This window comes from Microchirus variegatus (assembly GCF_963457635.1).
Source record: "Microchirus variegatus genome assembly, chromosome: 20".
NCBI classification, from domain to species: Eukaryota; Metazoa; Chordata; class Actinopteri; order Pleuronectiformes; family Soleidae; genus Microchirus; species Microchirus variegatus.
In genome coordinates, this window is record NC_139821.1 from 21266515 (window position 1) to 21282568 (window position 16054).

The 16054-nt window shown below is 40.9% G+C and overlaps 2 protein-coding genes across 6 annotated transcripts in view; one reads left to right on the top strand and one right to left on the bottom strand.

Moving 5' to 3' along the window:
• The window catches only part of clcn3 (chloride channel 3), a 29329-nt gene extending 24725 nt beyond the window's left edge, over positions 1 to 4604 (top strand). For 4 of the 5 annotated variants that reach the window (XM_083906836.1, XM_083906834.1, XM_083906837.1 and 1 more), the window contains one exon: positions 3009 to 3190. In XM_083906836.1, coding sequence (XP_083762962.1) covers positions 3009 to 3099 — 91 coding nt within the window. In that variant the 3' untranslated portion in view covers positions 3100 to 3190. Of the gene's footprint in view, positions 1 to 3008 lie in introns of all 5 variants that reach the window. The other variant, XM_083906838.1, reaches the window with a different exon arrangement.
• Positions 4605 to 7242: 2638 nt separating this feature from the next.
• Positions 7243 to 15570, bottom strand: mfap3l (microfibril associated protein 3 like). The gene is made up of 3 exons (XM_083906840.1): positions 15451 to 15570; positions 13722 to 14123; positions 7243 to 9453 (listed from the first exon to the last, which is right to left on the bottom strand). Exons 2-3 carry the CDS (start codon positions 13996 to 13998, stop codon positions 8507 to 8509), a joined length of 1224 nt encoding a protein of 407 aa, XP_083762966.1. The 5' UTR covers positions 13999 to 14123; positions 15451 to 15570; the 3' UTR covers positions 7243 to 8506.
• Between the last annotated feature and the right edge of the window lie 484 nt (positions 15571 to 16054).

Consider the following 16054-nt stretch of genomic DNA (forward strand, 5'->3'; position numbering starts at 1 on the left):
TTTTAAAGCACTTTTAAAACAAATCACTTTTAAAACAACAGCAACAGCTGAAGCAAAGTGCTGTACGTCAGAGATAAATAAATAAATAAAACATACAAACGTGTGTATGAAGTAGGGACGCCTGTCGAGTAAAATGGGCAGTGACTTTTCACTTTAGAGTTAGTTCATTTGTTTATTTAAAGGTGCATTATGTAATAAATCATAAAATCCTCCTAATATGTCACAGAGACTCAGGAATAATGTTCATATAACAAACTGAACTCACCAACAACAACAGTACAGACAAAATATTTGCATTAAAAAAAATATTTTGCAGACTGCAAATCATGTTTATGTTTTGAAATCATGTTTTGGCATGTGGCGCCACCTACCGCCGTCTACCAATCATTGCAGTCAGTAGAGTCTCAGCTGCCGAGCAACCATCTGGGTTGCCAGTTACGTCAGAAAACAAAACCTAAAAGACCTCTGTATTTTGAATTTGAATGTAGTAATGGCACCTTTAAAATATAGATATTTGCTCTGGTGTATTGATTATCGTATTGTACGAGGAAGCACGACGATACATCAGCAAATGGATATTTGAATATTAAAGGAGTTTAGTGTAACAAACACATCTGGATGCAGCAGTTTTGCAGCTGACATGTCTGAAAAGTGCTCACTCCATTCCCCAAGTTCACCTTGTTGTAGTTCTGTCAAACTCTATTTTAACCCTCTGTAGCTCTGGTTAGCGCCTTCTTAGCTCACGAGCACCTTTCATTAGATTTGTTTTTATGATATCGCCGTAACTTTAAAGCTCTAATGTTTAATAAATACTTCATCAGACATTCATTAGTGTATAAAACACTAAAATGGTTGTTTCCCTTCTTCCTTTTTTCCACAACATGTTGAAAATATTCACCCGCTCTCAGTTTTCTGTCTCCATTAACATTATTTTTTCTTTGTTCTTTTTTTTTATAAACTCCTCCCCTCTCTACTCCCCCCATTTTGCCTCCCGAGTCTCCACAGATTGACAGCATGTGACCCGTCGCCGTAACAACCACCCGGCGAGTAGCTAGCCGCCTTGGGTAGCGGAGCGCTGTTGTTTTTTTTAGTGTATTTAAGGGTGGAGTTATTAGTCGTGATGTTTCTCCTAGTTGTGTGGTTGTGTAGTTGTGTAGTGAGCGCTGTGGTGATGATGATGATGATTGGTGTTAGAAGATCTGTAGTGACCCAGTCGGTTAGTGTGGTGTGGTAGCATTTACCCTGATGAAGTGATCACTAATCCCACAGATTAATAACCTGCCAGTGTTTCCTCTAAGGCAGCGGTGTCGTGTCCAATTTGAAAAGATGGAGAGAAAAAACAGAACTATGTTTTCTTAGAAACAAAAAGGGAAAGAGGGAAGTGAATCTTCACTTTGATAAATACATGATTTAAATGAGAAAAAGTGATAAAGTATTTTATATTCTGGTGTAGGAGGATTATTTAAAATAAAGAGCAACAAGGCAATTTTACATAAGAAAGAAAAGATATTGTTGCAATTTGTAGAAATAAATTAAAGAGAGGTAAATATTTATTTTACTTTTCATTATTATTATCATCCCTATTTATGATGACATTGTAAAGTACTTATAAATCACATTATTATTGTTATTTAATGAATTAATCGAATAATTCATTCTCATTTTTGGGATTTTTTTTATTTATTTAAATGAACATAATACATTTCTACTGAGTCATGCCAAGAAATGTATGAAATCTTCAGCTGCAGTAGAGAGTCCAGATGAAGATGTAGTTCAAGTCTTTAGTCCAATTAGCACAGTTTTACTTTTTATATTTATAAAGATGCTAAAACACTCGAGCTGATTTGATTTACAGTCCAGATTTTCCACTCTTGATTGATTGAGATAGATAACTGACTTAGAGGAAACGCCGCCTTCTTCTTCCTTGACCCTTCATCTCTGACTCCAGTTGGTCTTTACGTGGTTTCCAAAGTGTCTGCGACTGCCTGTGTTTGTTAAAAAAATAAAAAAATAAATGTCAGCAGCTCTTGGAAACTCAGTAGCTGTAGCTCTAATCAAACCAAAGGTCATCTTGACTCCTCTTTCTCTCAGATCTGGGTTCAAATATAGATATTCATATAATTCATGAATGAAGCTGAATGTTGAATGAGTAGTAAATACATGGTGACAAAGTTTGGACCCAGCTCTGCTCTTTCCAGCTGTTTTTGAATCTCCAGATGTTTCTTCGTCGCCTGAATTCAAGAGCACAACAACCAGAAACCTTTTGTCGTCTTAAAGTCTTTGACCCTGTTCACACCTGGTAATAATCATACCCATCCTGAGTGATCCACTTATGGACAAATCTGAGCACTAACCAGGTCACGTTTGAATGAGCTGAACTGAGGATGGATAGAGTGTAACACCAGGTGTGAACAGAGCGGCTGAAATCATTATAAGCATCATTAGCATCATTAGCTGAGTGACTGAATACTGTAAAAGTCAATCAGATGAACACTTGTTCAGCTCTGTGTGTGTTTAAGACAGTTACAGTGTGAAGGAGAAGAGGAGGAAACCGCTCTGTCCCACGAGTCACCAAACCAGAGCGCCCTCTGCTGGTCTCACGCTGACGTTTAAAGTGTAGAGTCGATGTCTGTTCCTGCCCATTTTCCCATTCCTGTTGATATTGTTCACCGTGCAGACTCGTGTGACACAGAGCGTTTCCGCCTCCTCTTCCTCTTCCTCTTTAGCACTTCCTGTTTCCTGTCGGGATCCAGTTTCCCTTCTCTTGACCAGCTGCTCAGTTATTAGCAGACTTTCACATCTCTTTTCCTCTGGTCGCTCACCTCCTCCCTCTCCTTCCTGATGACTCTTGCTCCCTCAGGGACTCCTTGTTTTTGTTGGCTTTGATTGTTTGTCATTTATACCCAATCACAATCGCAATCCACGCCAACAAAAACGCCTGTGTTGTTTTCACCTTCACCTCCTCTCACTCTGTATCTAACCCTCCTCCTCTTTGTCTCCCCCTGCAGGCGGCTGCTTGGTATTATCACAAAAAAAGATATCCTCCGTCACATGGCGCAAATGGCAAACCAAGATCCCGAGTCCATTATGTTCAACTGATCTGTTCCTTCCAGGACGGCAGCGTGGGAGAGGACGACGACACGAAGGAGGGAGAGGGGGAGGAGGAGGAGGAGGAGGAGGTGCGTCTCCTTGACGACTCCGATCTTTGACATTTGGATCCTGGTTGTTGTTGTTTCCTGTTTTTTTTGTTCTCAGCTTTGTGGTGAAACTCGCTGACTGGCTCACAGAGACTCAATGGCCATTAGAGGGATGATTTAAAGACTTGTTATTATTCTGGCTGCTGAGGACACACACACACACACACACACACACACGGATATGCACTTTTTACACACACACACACACGCACCACGTGAACATGCATGCTCTCTCTCTCTCCACCCTCAAACACACAACCTGTAAAATAAACACTCTTCCTTCCGTCTTGCCTCACTTCCTGTCTCGTCTCCTCTGCTATGCTCATGGTGGGTGAGTGGGTGTGGCCTGGCTGGGGTGGGGGTCAAAGGTCAGCATGAACCGCCGATCGGGGACGCGCGATGAGGGACCTTTAACTTTCGAATCAGGCGTCTAAACGGACCGCACACACACACCTGTGTCCCGTTTACCTGTGAATTGTGTGTGTGTGTGTTCTTGTACTTGCAGCATACTGAGGACCAGTGAGGGGTTTTAACCAACAAAGTGAGGTCATTTTTACAAAGTGAGGACATTTTGGCCGGTCCTCACTTTGTTTTCATTGAAATCACTTCCTTAGGTAAACATGCTATACTCTGATTTTAGCTCCTCAATTTGGTACAAAAACCCGTTTTCCAGCCCTGGTGTTGCAGACACTTTTTGCTCTGGGGCTCCACCTTCAGAGATTTCAGGTACTGCACCCAGTAGTTCTTTATAGGTGTCATTCATGATGTAGATATTTGTAATTATGTTGATTTGTAAAGTGGAAATGCTGGTCCTCAGTATGCAGCAAGTACAAGTGTGTGTGTGCGCGTGTGTGCATGCGGGCGGACGGGCAGGCGTGCGTAAAGAGAGAGAAAGGAAAAAGTGTCCTCTGTTACAGGTTTTAAAAAAGAAATCAAATTTCCTTTTTTAATCTTAATCTATTAACTCTCACTACAACTTTTAAACTAATGATCTCGCCATAATCGGTGTATAATTTTTTTTTAATTTTTTTTTTGCAAAACAAAACTGGAAATCTGCACTGTTTTATGTGAATGTGTTTGTTTGCGCTGAAATCTGCCTGTGTTATAGTTGTTGTTTTTTAACAGGAAGTCATATTTGGTAAATATTAAATTCTCCCTTTTAAAAGAAACAAGCTTCCACAGCTGCTGTTTTTACACTCCTCATTAAAAAAGGTGTTGATCGTAAAAAAAAAGAAGAACTTTACGTTTGGTGATTTGTCCACGTCAAAATAATTAAATATTGTCTATTTTTAAGTTCTGTTAATCGACTAATTCTTGCATCACAACACTAGAAATAATGAGGAATAAAACCTGACATTGTGCAATTCTTCATTTATCTTTTTTGTAGTTAAATGTCATTTGTCGTCTTTAAAATCAAGAAATTTGCCTTGAACGTTAATACCACATTTAAAGGCACAGTATGTCAAATTTAGCAGCATTTCCTGGTGAATATCTCTCACCTCGCCAAACAACGATGCACTCAATCAGGTGATTGTACATGTGCAATAAATTATTATGATTTATCTTCAATTTTTGCCTATTTATTAATAATTTCACGCAAATTGTTACACACTGGAACTTTAAATCACGTCTAAAATGTAACCACTTGTTCCTGGTCCCATTGTGGACATTTCCTGAAAATTTCATCCAAATCCGTCTGTGATTTTTCCAGTTATGTTGCTAACAGACAGACAGACGGACAAACTTGTAAACCTCCTGACGGAGGTCAATTAGTCAAATGTCCAGAATTTCAAGATGGAGGTGAAACATCTTTGATTTAATATGGTGAATTCATGGTTCACGTAAACATAACTATTGGAGTCAACTCTCCATCGTTACCAGACAGTTTGAGACGCTCGAATGCGCTAGAAAATGAAGGAAAGTCATTCCTTTGTCGACCACAAGGGGGAAACAAAACCATCTTTACTCGCTGCATTTGTCAAGTGCCTCCTAAACCACTTGGACTCACCAAACTCTTTCTTTTTATTATTCTTTTAACTCTTCAGGTCTTTTTCCAAGTGTGGTCTTCTGAGGTTCTGTCAATGATCGCGCACTTTATCGTAAAAATATATAACTACTTAAATCTATGATATCTTGCTTTAAACTAAAGTGTGTGTATTTGATTTTAAAATCACTGCACACGGCGTCGGTCGTCGTCGATCCACCGCTGCTTCCGTTTAAGTGTGTTATTTTGTGCGTTACTTTCGGTGTTTGAAATCCTTTTGTTCAGATTTCCCGAGGTGACACAAACTTGCCACACGAGGCAGCGGTGGACGAGTAGCTCCTGTGTCGTCTGTGAGCTAAAAAAAAAACACTGCTTTTCTCTATGGAAAATTCTACTCAGATCAGGGGTCTCTGATGATTAATTATGATTCAATGATTAAATTTAACATTTTAATTGATTTTTGTTTTGTTTTAATGTTATAATTCTGTTCAATTTCTGTCTGTTTTCCTTATTTACAGATTAATTTCGCATCATAAATACGTTGTTTTTTTTTGTCGTGAACTATAATTTCGAATCACTAAGCCCAGCCCCTCCTGACCAGACTAGAAGTTCACTGGCCCCCAGGTCATTTTGAGTTTGAGGCCCCTGCTGTAGATTGTGTTAAGTGGTGTTCGGTGTCTAAGGTTAGATATATGCTCGGAGGAGTCCAAACCTCATGGAACCACACTTTTTGAAAAAGACAACAAAAGCTGAACTGTCCCTTTAAAAGAAACGCCTGATATTCCTAACGTCTTCAGCGCATGAGCAAAGTGAAAACCATGAAGGGAAACGAAGCGTTGAGCTGCACCTTACCTGTAGGCAGCAGGTGTGTGTTTGTGTGAATGAGTGTGTGAATGAGTGTGTGAGGCGGTCTCCGTTTGTCTTTGTTAAACCAGTGCTGTTGCCTAACATTCTGTTTCACACTGATTTCAATGTTTGTTTTTTTAATTTATGGCTAGTGTTGACAGAGTTGTGCATTATTATGAAGACTTTTACGTATGATTATGTTGTTGGATTGTACATTTAAAACAAAACATGTAAAGATTAAATTTTGTTTTAAAAGGAGCAAAGTATAGTTGTGTTGGTGTTTTCTTTCCTCTCCACAGTCAGAGTGGATTATTTAATCCTCATAATCTACGTTATTAGCCGGCAATCGTTAATCTTGTTGAGAGACATTTTTACTTTACTATGGCATTAATCCAATACTCATGTGCATTAGCAGGCATTTTGTGGTATATTTAATCACTTTTTGGACACCTTTATAACAGCATGCTGCATTTTCTTACTTTTGAAGTACAATTTATTTTGGAATTTTTTATCATAAATTTTACCCACGTTATTGCTAATTGCATTTTCAGGTATTATTTATTTTTTTACCATGACGCTTTATCATTTCATGTTGCTAAATTGTACCAAATTGTTTCATATTCAGGTGTTTGTGCAATTTTTCATATTTTTTTACAACATACACTGTGTTAAATTGTATATGTCTTTTTACAAATGCCATTGCTAATTCAAACTTGCATAGTCAGCCTTTTTTCTACTATCTATTTTATCATGTCTTTATGCTTTTTTCTGTGTTGCTAATTCATTCTAAATAATTGCAAATCCCATTTTTTTGACACTTAAACCGTCTTCTATAATTTTCATCATGTTGTTGTTTTACCACATTTTTCATCATTTTTACATGTTATACTGTGATAATAATTCTGTGGTTGTCACTTATTTCTGCTAAATTATTACTGTTTTTAGGTTTTTTGTGACATTCTGTTATTATATACTGTAGCTTTTACCATATAACTGCTAATGTGTGGTATATTATTGCATTTTGAAGTGACAGCCCCTTTCATAGCAAATGTTAAAACATATTTACAAAGTACAGTCAGATGATTGAATCAATTTCATGGTAAAACAAACAAACCCATTTCAAAGTCTGTAGATAAATTATTTGATTGATTTATTTTGCACAGCACTTCCATTTTATTCCACTACCAAAAAAAAAGAGAGGCATTTCAAGAGCACCAGTAAAAGAACAGAGTCCAGTTCATCTCCACCACACAATGGACTACTAGCCAAGCAAAGGAAGAAAGAAGTCCTTTTAGTCCCAGAGAAAAGATGTCAAACATCTCCATTGTTCAATTTCACATGCAGCAGAAATGCAACTGTACTAGAAAAAAGGAAAAGAAAAAAGCCAAGAGGCTGAGAAGTTGAGTTAAAAATGGAAAAGGGCACATAACAGAGGAGAACAAGCTTCTCTTCTCTACTGAGAAGACTTTATTTTCATTTTTTAAACTAGCCAAGGAACCAAAATCACAATACAGCAGGTAATAATAATATATTATCATACTTAATAATAAATCAAAGGAATCAAACTCTATCCAGAAGTGTGTGTGTGTGTGATCCAATCAGGAAATACACTCAGGTTAACCTGGCTTTACTTATTTGCAGACATACAGTAGAACATACAATCATGAAGTTGTGACCACTCTGATTTTTTTTATTATTTTGTTGATTCAGTCCAGCATGCATCTGTGTGTGAGCGGGACACCGTCAAATACCAGTAGATCGGCAGTAACCGAGGCTGGATGTGACATGTTCTTGACTTGAATATGACAAGTATCAACGAGTATCAGGGCCACACATGAAGTTATTGTTATATATTGTTTTGCCATGACGAGCTTAAAGTTGGAATATCATCTCGAGAGCGAACGCTGAATCTGAACAGTCGTCACCAAAGAGAGAGACTTTACGTGATTATTATTTTTTACCACTTCCAGCCCAAGAGGACTTTGCAACCACATCTGAGACCGAATGTCCGGATTCAGTGGAGGTTAATCTCGTCATCGCAGAATAAATGTGGCCCGAGTACTTCAACGTTCATGGTTTTTTGTGAAAAAGGAGCAGCTTTGAGGCAGATTTCTTCATAAAAATCTCACCACTGTAAGAAACTGAAGACTGAAATATCAAGGACCCTAAAGTGAGACTTTAAATAATAATAATAATAATGTGTGATGGTAATTTCAATACAGTAATGTTCCTTTACAATTCTCTGCTTTTTACATTAATCATAACATCCTCCACAACATGTACATTCAAGCATGGAAAGACCCGAGTGAGAGAAACAAAAACCTTGCGTCAGTAAGAACTGCCTACAAAGGTTTAAAGAGATTGTTCAGAAAAGATAAAGAAAAATATGATAACTTCTCTCCAAAATGTTTTGTGGACCTTTAGATTTTGTTGTTGTTGTTTCAAGTGAAAATGCATAGCAGGAGAAGTCCTCGTTTCATCACACGTGGCTTTCGTAGATCACCTGGCAGGGCGGGCTCTTGTTCGCCTCCTGTTCCACGCTCTGTTCCACGCTCTGCTCCGCCTCCACCTCCACCTCCACCTCCACCTCTGCCTCAGGTTGCTCCTCAAGGTCAAGAGGGACTAGAGGTGTGAGGGAGGGTGGAGGTGAGGAGGGCGGGGCCTCTGGTGGAGGTGGAGCCTCGATGCTGCAGTAACCTCCGCCGGCGAGCTGCGGGTGGACCGACACCTGGATGGCGATGTGCTGCGGCTGCTCCTGAACCGAGGAGTTGTCGGAGTCGGCGGCGGGCGATTCGCTGCGTTCCCTCTCCCGCCCGCGCTCCCTCTCCTGGAGGATGGTGAAGACGTCTCTCGCCCCAATGGACGCGATCCTGCCCATGACCTCGCGCCGCCCCTCTGGCGCTTGCCTGACGAAAGTGTGCCTCATCTCTTCCACGCCCACCACCTCCAGGATCTCCTCCATGAAGGTGCGGCAGTTCATGATGAGCGGCGGCAGCGGGATGCTGCGCGCCAGCTCCTCGATGTACCGCGCAAACTCCATGGTCTTGAACTGCGTGACCTTGGCGAGCTCCAGCGTCTTGGCCGAGGTGATGATGGGGATCCTCTTGGCGATCTCAAAGGCCTTCTGCAGCTTCTCCGCGCCCTCTGTGCGGAAGAACTCGTTGATGGCTTTCTCCGTCTTCTTCAGGTGGCTGCTCATCATGCAGAGGCGCGTGACGTTCAGGGCCATGATGATGGTGAAGGTGACCAAGCACACCACCATGTAGTACACGCCCATGTCGCCCTTGGTGATGACCACGCGGAGCGTCACCGTGCAGTTGGAACTGCCGAGCGCGTTGGACGCCATGCAGGTGTACTTTCCACGATCTGCAAACTCAATGCTGCTGATGTTGAGAATGCCGTCGTCCAGCAGCCACCACTTCCCCCCTGCAGAGACACAGATGTCATGAAAACTAAGGGCATGGGTACGTCTCATTACTGTCACTCCAGCATCAATAAGCGTCTGCACAAACTACGCTGCTGTCAATATTTATCATTTGTTTTAGAGTGAGTTTACTTTAGAACCAGAAAACTCTTACGACAACCCTTTACTACAGAGGAGTCCATTGTTTCAGACAGTAGAGCCTGTCCTCTGGTGGTCAGGTCACGACTCCTCACAGGTGCTGTGCACACACAGCTTGCACACCAGTCCAATTAAGAAGCCATTGAGAGTCAGTCAGGTTTGTGCTGATTGCTTGGTTTGCAGACATCTGCGATCACCGGTGAGTGCTGTTCTGGTGAGTTTTGTAACACTGTTTTACTGCACTATTTGTTTGTAGAGCATTGACCATTGGTTCTCAAAGTGCTGCCCGGGGGCCAATGGCGGCCTGCAGAAACATTTCTGGCGGCCCCGCAATGAATTACAGTTGATAGTTTTAATCCAGGAGCGACTAAGCTTGTTAAATGTTTATTGGACATTACTGGATACAGACCAATAAGTGTAAACAAAAATACTGGGTATTTACCTGGTTTCTATATGTTGAATTTTAGTGTATTATTGAGTTATAAGCTGGTAATAAGCAGGTAGCTACAGCCCCCAATTACTAGCTATTTACCCAGTAAATATATGGTAACAGAAATGTGTTACTTGGTATTAACCTGTAATTAGAAGGTAAGAACAATGGCCAAAATACTGGGTAATTACCCAGTAAATAATAAAGCGTTATTATATTAATGCTTAAATTACATTATATTAACTCTTATATTACTTAACGCTAAACTGTAGAACTGCAATCTGGTCATTAAAATTATTACAAATGGGATTTATTTCTGTTTTCTTTTTCCTTTTTTTTTTTGCCTTTGGCGACCCTCAGTCCAATGTTGGGTTCCTAAATTGGCCCTCAGGTATCAAATCTTTGAGAACCCCTGGCATAGACTAATGGTCCTTATTTGGCGTTTGTTAAATGTTGTACCATTTGTGTTAATTAGAGAAAGTTGGGAGATGGTGCCTGTTCACCCGTGTTCACATGGAAATAAACCTGTTGGACTTTCCTGACTGCCGTGTCCTGGTGAGACGCCCATTATTGTTGGCTAGACTGTCTCACCACAACAGCTTCATTACACGCCTCTGCAGAAACAGTGAGCTCAGAATGGTTCATTACTTAGCCAGATATACTTTCTTCTGCCACGTTCCTGATGCTTTGGTGATCGTGATTGTCCAGTCCAGGTAGACAGTTTAGCTTGTTTGTGTCCTCCATTGACTTTGTGCTAGCTTGTGTCTCTTCCTGTTTCTTATTTTTTTAATAAGCCAGTCCCATTATTTCCAGTAAGCTGTCGGTCAACAATGTACTACAGCTCTACAGTCAGTGTGTGCAGAAGCTACTCCGAGTATTTGGTGACGAGGCTGTGTGCACAGAGGGATCTCACAATGCCGAAACTACAATAAGACAATTTAAATGTTTTCAATCGATATCGGACGTTTCAACATAACACAATTGGAATAATTAGAATTTCACCCTTGTTTTCCTTTGCAGTGTTTCTGGCAGTTGCTCCTTTTCATTGAGCCATCAAGCATTTGGAGAACAGACCGTTATGGCTCAAAAAATGATTAGTCAATTCAAAAAACTACCCTTAGGCCTAAAGGAAGCCTCTGAGAGGTCGATCACTGTCCTGTCAATCAATGATGTGTTTTTAATTTCAGATGAATCATTGATTGTTGATGTTTAACAAAGGGAACATGTTCATCTGTGTTGGTAACTTGAGTCCAGAGTGCACCCAGAGACTTAACTAAACCTGCCATGCTTTCCATATTAAAATAGGTGGTGGCTCTGTGTGCTGTGGTTTGAGTCGGTTAAACAAAAGTGATCTCGCTCACACGTTTTCATCAAAAATACTTGTTTTTAAGTCTTTTAAATAAATCTGAGGGCAAAATATGATTTCGTATTTAAACGGTTTTAAATGGCCTTTCAGTGACTAGTCACCAGCTATGTCTGTCAGTTAACACATTTAGTGAATATGTGAATATATGGAGGCAAAAAAAGAAACCCAACAGATCACACAAAGAGGGTTAAAAAGGGTTAAGGAAAATAGAGAAGGAGCAGAACAAGGGGGGGGGGGGTGAGAGACAGGGAGAAAACAGATCAACATATCAAGGTCAGTACAAAAGAACACACAAGGCCACAGCAAAAGGAACAAAACAAAAGAACGATTACATAAGCAAGCCAACAAAACCACAAAGGTTTATACAAATAAACACTATAAATCTCCGTTTCGCCGAGGAGATAATGGGTTGGACTCTTTAGTTTTCGGACACAAAACTAAACGGGAAAACTCTAAAAACAGCCTTTGACTAATTGAGATCTAATCTGATGTGATTTTTGTTGCTGAACGAATTCACTTCTGAAACTTGTTGTGGACTCTTCCTTTGTGTTTGCAGTCATATCACTTTAGTGGTGCACTCTTGCCGTCTAGACATCAAACAAATCACTTCCTAAGCTGCTCTCTCTGTCTCTACAATGTGAATGCATAATGAAATCTCTCGCCTTAAATGTCTAGACGAGACAACACTACTGCAATGTCCCTGCTTCCCTCTGTGCTGCTAGCATGATCAATTTCCCATAGCCGGGCCGACAACAGTGTCCTGACCATCTGTTTTTTAAAGTAGACATATTATACCCTATATCTCCAAGTGAACCTAGTTCCCTGGTGTCCTAATGAACATGTCTGTGACATGCTTTGGACAAAATACCTTAAGGATGAAGCACCACAGCAGTTCAATCACCCTGACAAATGCAAATGAGACATAGGAAACTACGTCAGCATCACTGAGGCTCTGGCAGCTAAGAGTAGTTAGCATTTGGAAAGCCATCATTATTGCCAGTTTGTGTAGAACTCTGTGCTGCACTGTGCAGCCAAGAACAGAACACTTGGCCGACTTCCACTCTTCCAGATACTATTGCCCTCGCCAGCACTCTCGTGTTTTTTGAGGGACAAAGTGGAACTCTGAGAGACAACAATTCCAAGAATTTCGACATCACATTGTGTGCAGAAGTCAACATCGCGCATTTTATCTCCTGTACTTAGACTGAGGCGAACCACAAAAACATGAGTGAGTCATCTTTTTTCAAACTTTGCCAACTCATAGGGCCTCCAGAGTCCCAAATATAAGTAATAAAAATGATTAAAAAGTTGATTTAGCATAATATGTCTCCTTTAATATTCAAGCAACATTTCTAATTTAATGTTGCTTGAACATCAATGCATGCAATCAATGCAGTGCCCGATACTATAAGAGACTGTGTGTGCGAGAGTGCTCGACATCTGCATAGGAAACTACACTACTCTTCATGGTGGTTGCTTTTTAGGTAAACAATCCGCCACCAAAACCCAAAATACTCCTGAGCGTAACCCAGGGGACATCGCTCTCATGGTACAGACACTGTTCTGGGTTTGTGGGCCATAATGAAAACAATAATAATGCTGCCTCTACATGCTGCCACTGCAGGTTTCAACAGGTCAGCATCGGGACGTGAAACAACAAACGTTTCTTCACTCTGCATTCCTTCTGAGGGGAGTGACTATACTATATTTTGTATAATTGTGCATCCTGGCTTTAAAATGTATACTAATGTTGTTTAGCTTTAGAATAAGCCTTTTACATGTACCTTACAGAAGCTGCCATCTTGTGCTGCCATGTCTCTACACCAGCCTATATATATACGAACAAGATCATTTTGAGGGTCAGTGTAGTTCCCCTGATGCTTTTGCAGGGGTCTTCCATTTGTTATAATCTGCAATGAGGGGAAGAAGGAGAGAGGGGAGCGGCGAGAGGGCGTGGTCTGGTAGTGAAATCTGACACCGAGTTGGTGGAGACAGAAAGGTGACGAAGAGACGGCTAAGGGGGAGGAGTGTGGGATAACGACGAGCCTCAGTCTGGTTGGACAAGTGGGCGATAAAAGCTTGTACCAGTGAGGTGTGGACAAGGGAAGCAAATGGCTAAATTTAAATGCAGTTATTTGACCAGAGAGACAGTAGATACAATACTAATAATAAGTAATACTGGTTTAGTGGATTTCTTTGTTTACTTTCAGAAGTTTTCCAGTCCATAGTAAACATGATACATTATGTATAAATTAAATAATAAGTGAGTGACTGGCAGTGCTGGTGACAAACAGAGCAGGAAACCAGGTGTAAAGTAACAGTACACTCCTTCTTACCACTCGTCTCTGTGTCCAGGCGGTCACCATGGGAGTTGAACCACCGAACACTGGGGAATGGGTCTCCAGTGACATTGCAATCAATCAGCACGCAGCTTCCCTCCCGGGCAATTATCTGGCTCACTTTAGTGAACACAACTGGGACAAATCCACCATCGTTCGTCACATTGATGCTCTTTGTTCCATTTACATCAGTGTCCTCTGATAAGGCGCCGGCGGTGTGAGAGGTGATAAGGGACACCAGGAGCACAGAGACGTATCCACAGGTCCAGGGCATTTTCTCTGAATGATGGCCAGGCTAAAGAGACTTGTCATTCCTCCTTGATCTCCATCCTGTACACTGGCTATCTCTTGATGGTTGAAGGCAATTTGGTATTTAGCTCAGTGGCTTGAAACTTCTTACTGAAAAGAAGAAAAATAATTTACATATATTCAACGAAGGCCTTTATTGGACAAATACAACACAGGACGGACGAAACAACAGAACAGCTCCTCCACTGGCATAAATGTTGGACTGTAACTTAACACTATTTTGATTATTAATGCATTGTTTGACACTGCAGTGCATCTAAAAATAGAGAAATAGAAGACCTCTTGAGAGTACATTTGAGTTTTAGGAGACGAACAGTAATAGAAAACAATACAAGGATTATCACAATTAAGAGGCTTTAACCTGGCAGTTACAATTTCTTATCTGTTGACTGACTAATTATGGCTCAATATGGTAAATAATAAATGGTTAACACACCACTAAATAACCTCTCATGTGGAGTTAAGATAAGAAGGTTGAGATAAGCTACTCCTTTAATAGTCCCACTACATGGATATTTTGCTTTATTGTGGCAGCATTGATAATAGTAAAAAAAATAAGTCACACAAATGTCTACAAGAAATCTGATTTTTACTGCCTTTCTTTTGACACTACTATAGTTGATATTTGTCATAAATGTCTCGTTTTGTGTCAAAGACAGCGTATAACCTTGTGGACAACAAAGTTGAAACTAACCCTATAACCTTTCTGGTCATATTCACATTCATTAATAATAGGTAAATAACGGTATAAAAGCACCACATCCAGCTAACATTTGGTCACGGCTAAAGCCTGTCATATAATAACATATATAGGATTCTCTATAGACGCAGTAACATGACGTGTGTCTTAATAAATATGTAATAACCACACGACAACATGGACATAACGGAGCTATGCGGGCTCCGTCTAAATGCTGTTCACATGACTGCAGCACGTAGCCGCCGCATTTTGAGTCCCATACAAATGTACTCACGATAACACCGTCCACCGTGTGTGTGTGTGTGTGTTAACGGTATATTTGGTACGTGCTACGACGATTTAACCGCATTAAACTGTAATCGTTTTCAACGCAACAGAAAACAAAGGCGCGGGAGCCGGCTATGTGCTGGGCCGCTCCGCGTTTCGCTTATCACGGGACCCTTTCAGAAGAATGCGCTGTAAAACACGACAGTATAAACAGTGTCCTTTGAATACATGTACGTTTTTAATTCGTTACGATTGTTTTTGGCGTCCCGGCAACAGTTTTTTTGAGTGAATGTTGTAACCGGGTAATAAACGGATAACGTTCGGAATTGACGCCGAGAAACGGGGCAGCGCTGCAGTCCAGTTGCACAACTCAGCGTCGACGTTAGCGGCTAAATGTTAATACAAATGTAAGCTAATTCAACCTATCTAGAGCCGGTTTTGTTTACTTACACCATGGTCCGCATCCGTGTCACTGCGGCTGTGCTGTCGGACAAACCAGAGGAGTTGTTTTTTTCTCGCTTATTTCTCCGCTGTCTCCATCCTCCTCCTCCTCCTCTTGAGACGGGGGTATGGCTACTGCAGCCCCGGAGCCTCCCGTTCCGAGCCCTCCCGTCTCAGGCCTGGGCGTGTACAACCATGAGTGTACAGCAAGCACACGCAGTCCAAAATACAATTCGCGAATTAGAGCGAAATCTCAGGGGGATTCACCGTTAGCTGGCGGTATTCGGGGTCGTACCTATGTTCCCCGCTTTGTATGTGACAGGGGAACATAGGACCGTTTTTTTGAAAAAGGGTAGGGTTAGGATTAGGGTTAGAGAAAGGGTCCTATGTTCCCCGGTCACATACAAAGCGGGGAACATAGGACCCGGGGAACATAGATACGACCCCCATATAAGTAGCATGCTAGCCCTTTATTAGTAAATATTAAGCACGTATTAACACTTTACTTAGGAAAAATCTTAATTCATGTCTTAATAGCTAGAATACATGCATATAAGTAGCATGCTAGCCCTATATTAGTAAATATTAAGCACGTATTAACACCTGTTGTAGG